We start from the raw sequence: 1,194 nt of genomic DNA on the forward strand, positions 1-1,194 counted from the left end.
ATTCGCATTGTCCGCTGCTGACTCCGCCACCTGGTGCCCCTCTGCTGTGTCGCTGCGTGGTTCCTGTGTGTCGCACCGTATGCATCCAAGCTGGTCCGTCTTGCGTGTGAGCACCCTGTGAAGCGATCCAAAATGCTTCGAGGTGCCTGTTCTGAACTGCGCCAACAGCGACTCGCCCAGACCATACAGCTTGGTGTGCTTCGGTGCCGACCGAGCGTGTTCTAGTAGCGCTGTACGATGCGTAATCGGCATCTGGCTCTTCTCGAAGGCCTTGTATATCGCATTCCGGACTTTTCACCACACACCCGTCACTATGTCAGTGATCCACGCGGGATACGACTGCGGCTTTGCGCTTCCCTGTTCAGCTTCCTTTTCAGCTGCTTCATTGCGCGGCACCTCGAAGTGCAAGAACATGAACTGGAAGTTGGCGGACACACGAAGCCGCACAATGCTCAAGATGAGGTTCCAAATGCGTCTCAAAATTGCATCCTCCACAACCGTAGGGCCAGTACTCAGCGCCATCAGCAGCGACAGTGAGTCCGTGAAGACCACCACTACTCTCGTCCTGTGCATCTTGCTTAGCTCAATGACGTCCGCAAGCATCTTCAACCCCGCATCCATCGACACACATTCCGCACGATCGCTGCAGACCAGCGACCCAGCTCCCAGCACAACCTTCTCCCGCTTCCCCTCTTTCGTGTACGCAAGGGCACCGGCGCCTGAAGAGACGTCCAGCACCACAGACCCGTCCGTCCACACCTGGTAATCATAGTCCTTGAACAACTGTACCCGCCTCATGGTGTGCACCTTCTTGTCCTTCTCCAACTCATCCGCTTTGAGGCCGCCTGGCTCGTTGGTGTTGAAGTGGAAACGCCTGGCCAGCCACATCACCGTCACATCGTGTGTCTTCTCCGGGCAATCAATGGTGCTGTACAGAAGCTGCACCATCGCAAGCCTGACATGGGCTAGATGCTCAAGCTGGAATATGCTGTCAAAAAGCTGCGCATGCGTCGTCTCCTTGGCTTTCAGGCGTAGATAGTATTCCAAGACTCTCCGGTTCACCACATCGTTTATAGACTTCAGCTGAGCTTCTCGCATGGCATCCTCCCAATTGGCTGCCTTGGGAATACCCGTCATTATGTGTGCCGCCTGTGCCTGCACCCTCTCCAGCCTCTCACGATCCGACAGCGAGGC

The 1,194-nt window shown here is 56.1% G+C and overlaps 1 protein-coding gene across 1 annotated transcript in view; it reads right to left on the reverse strand.

Moving 5' to 3' along the window:
* Positions 1-294: 294 nt before the first annotated feature.
* Positions 295-1,194, reverse strand: part of TEOVI_000171300 (RNase H, putative) — a gene marked incomplete at both ends in the record, with an annotated part of 1,383 nt that continues 483 nt past the window's right edge. Inside the window, one exon of the mRNA XM_067224908.1 lies at positions 295-1,192. Within this exon, the coding sequence (XP_067081009.1) occupies positions 295-1,192 (898 nt within the window). The remainder of the gene's footprint in view (positions 1,193-1,194) is intronic.

This window comes from Trypanosoma equiperdum (genome assembly GCF_001457755.1).
Source record: "Trypanosoma equiperdum strain OVI genome assembly, contig: ctg_405, whole genome shotgun sequence".
In the NCBI taxonomy this organism is placed as follows: Eukaryota; Euglenozoa; class Kinetoplastea; order Trypanosomatida; family Trypanosomatidae; genus Trypanosoma; species Trypanosoma equiperdum.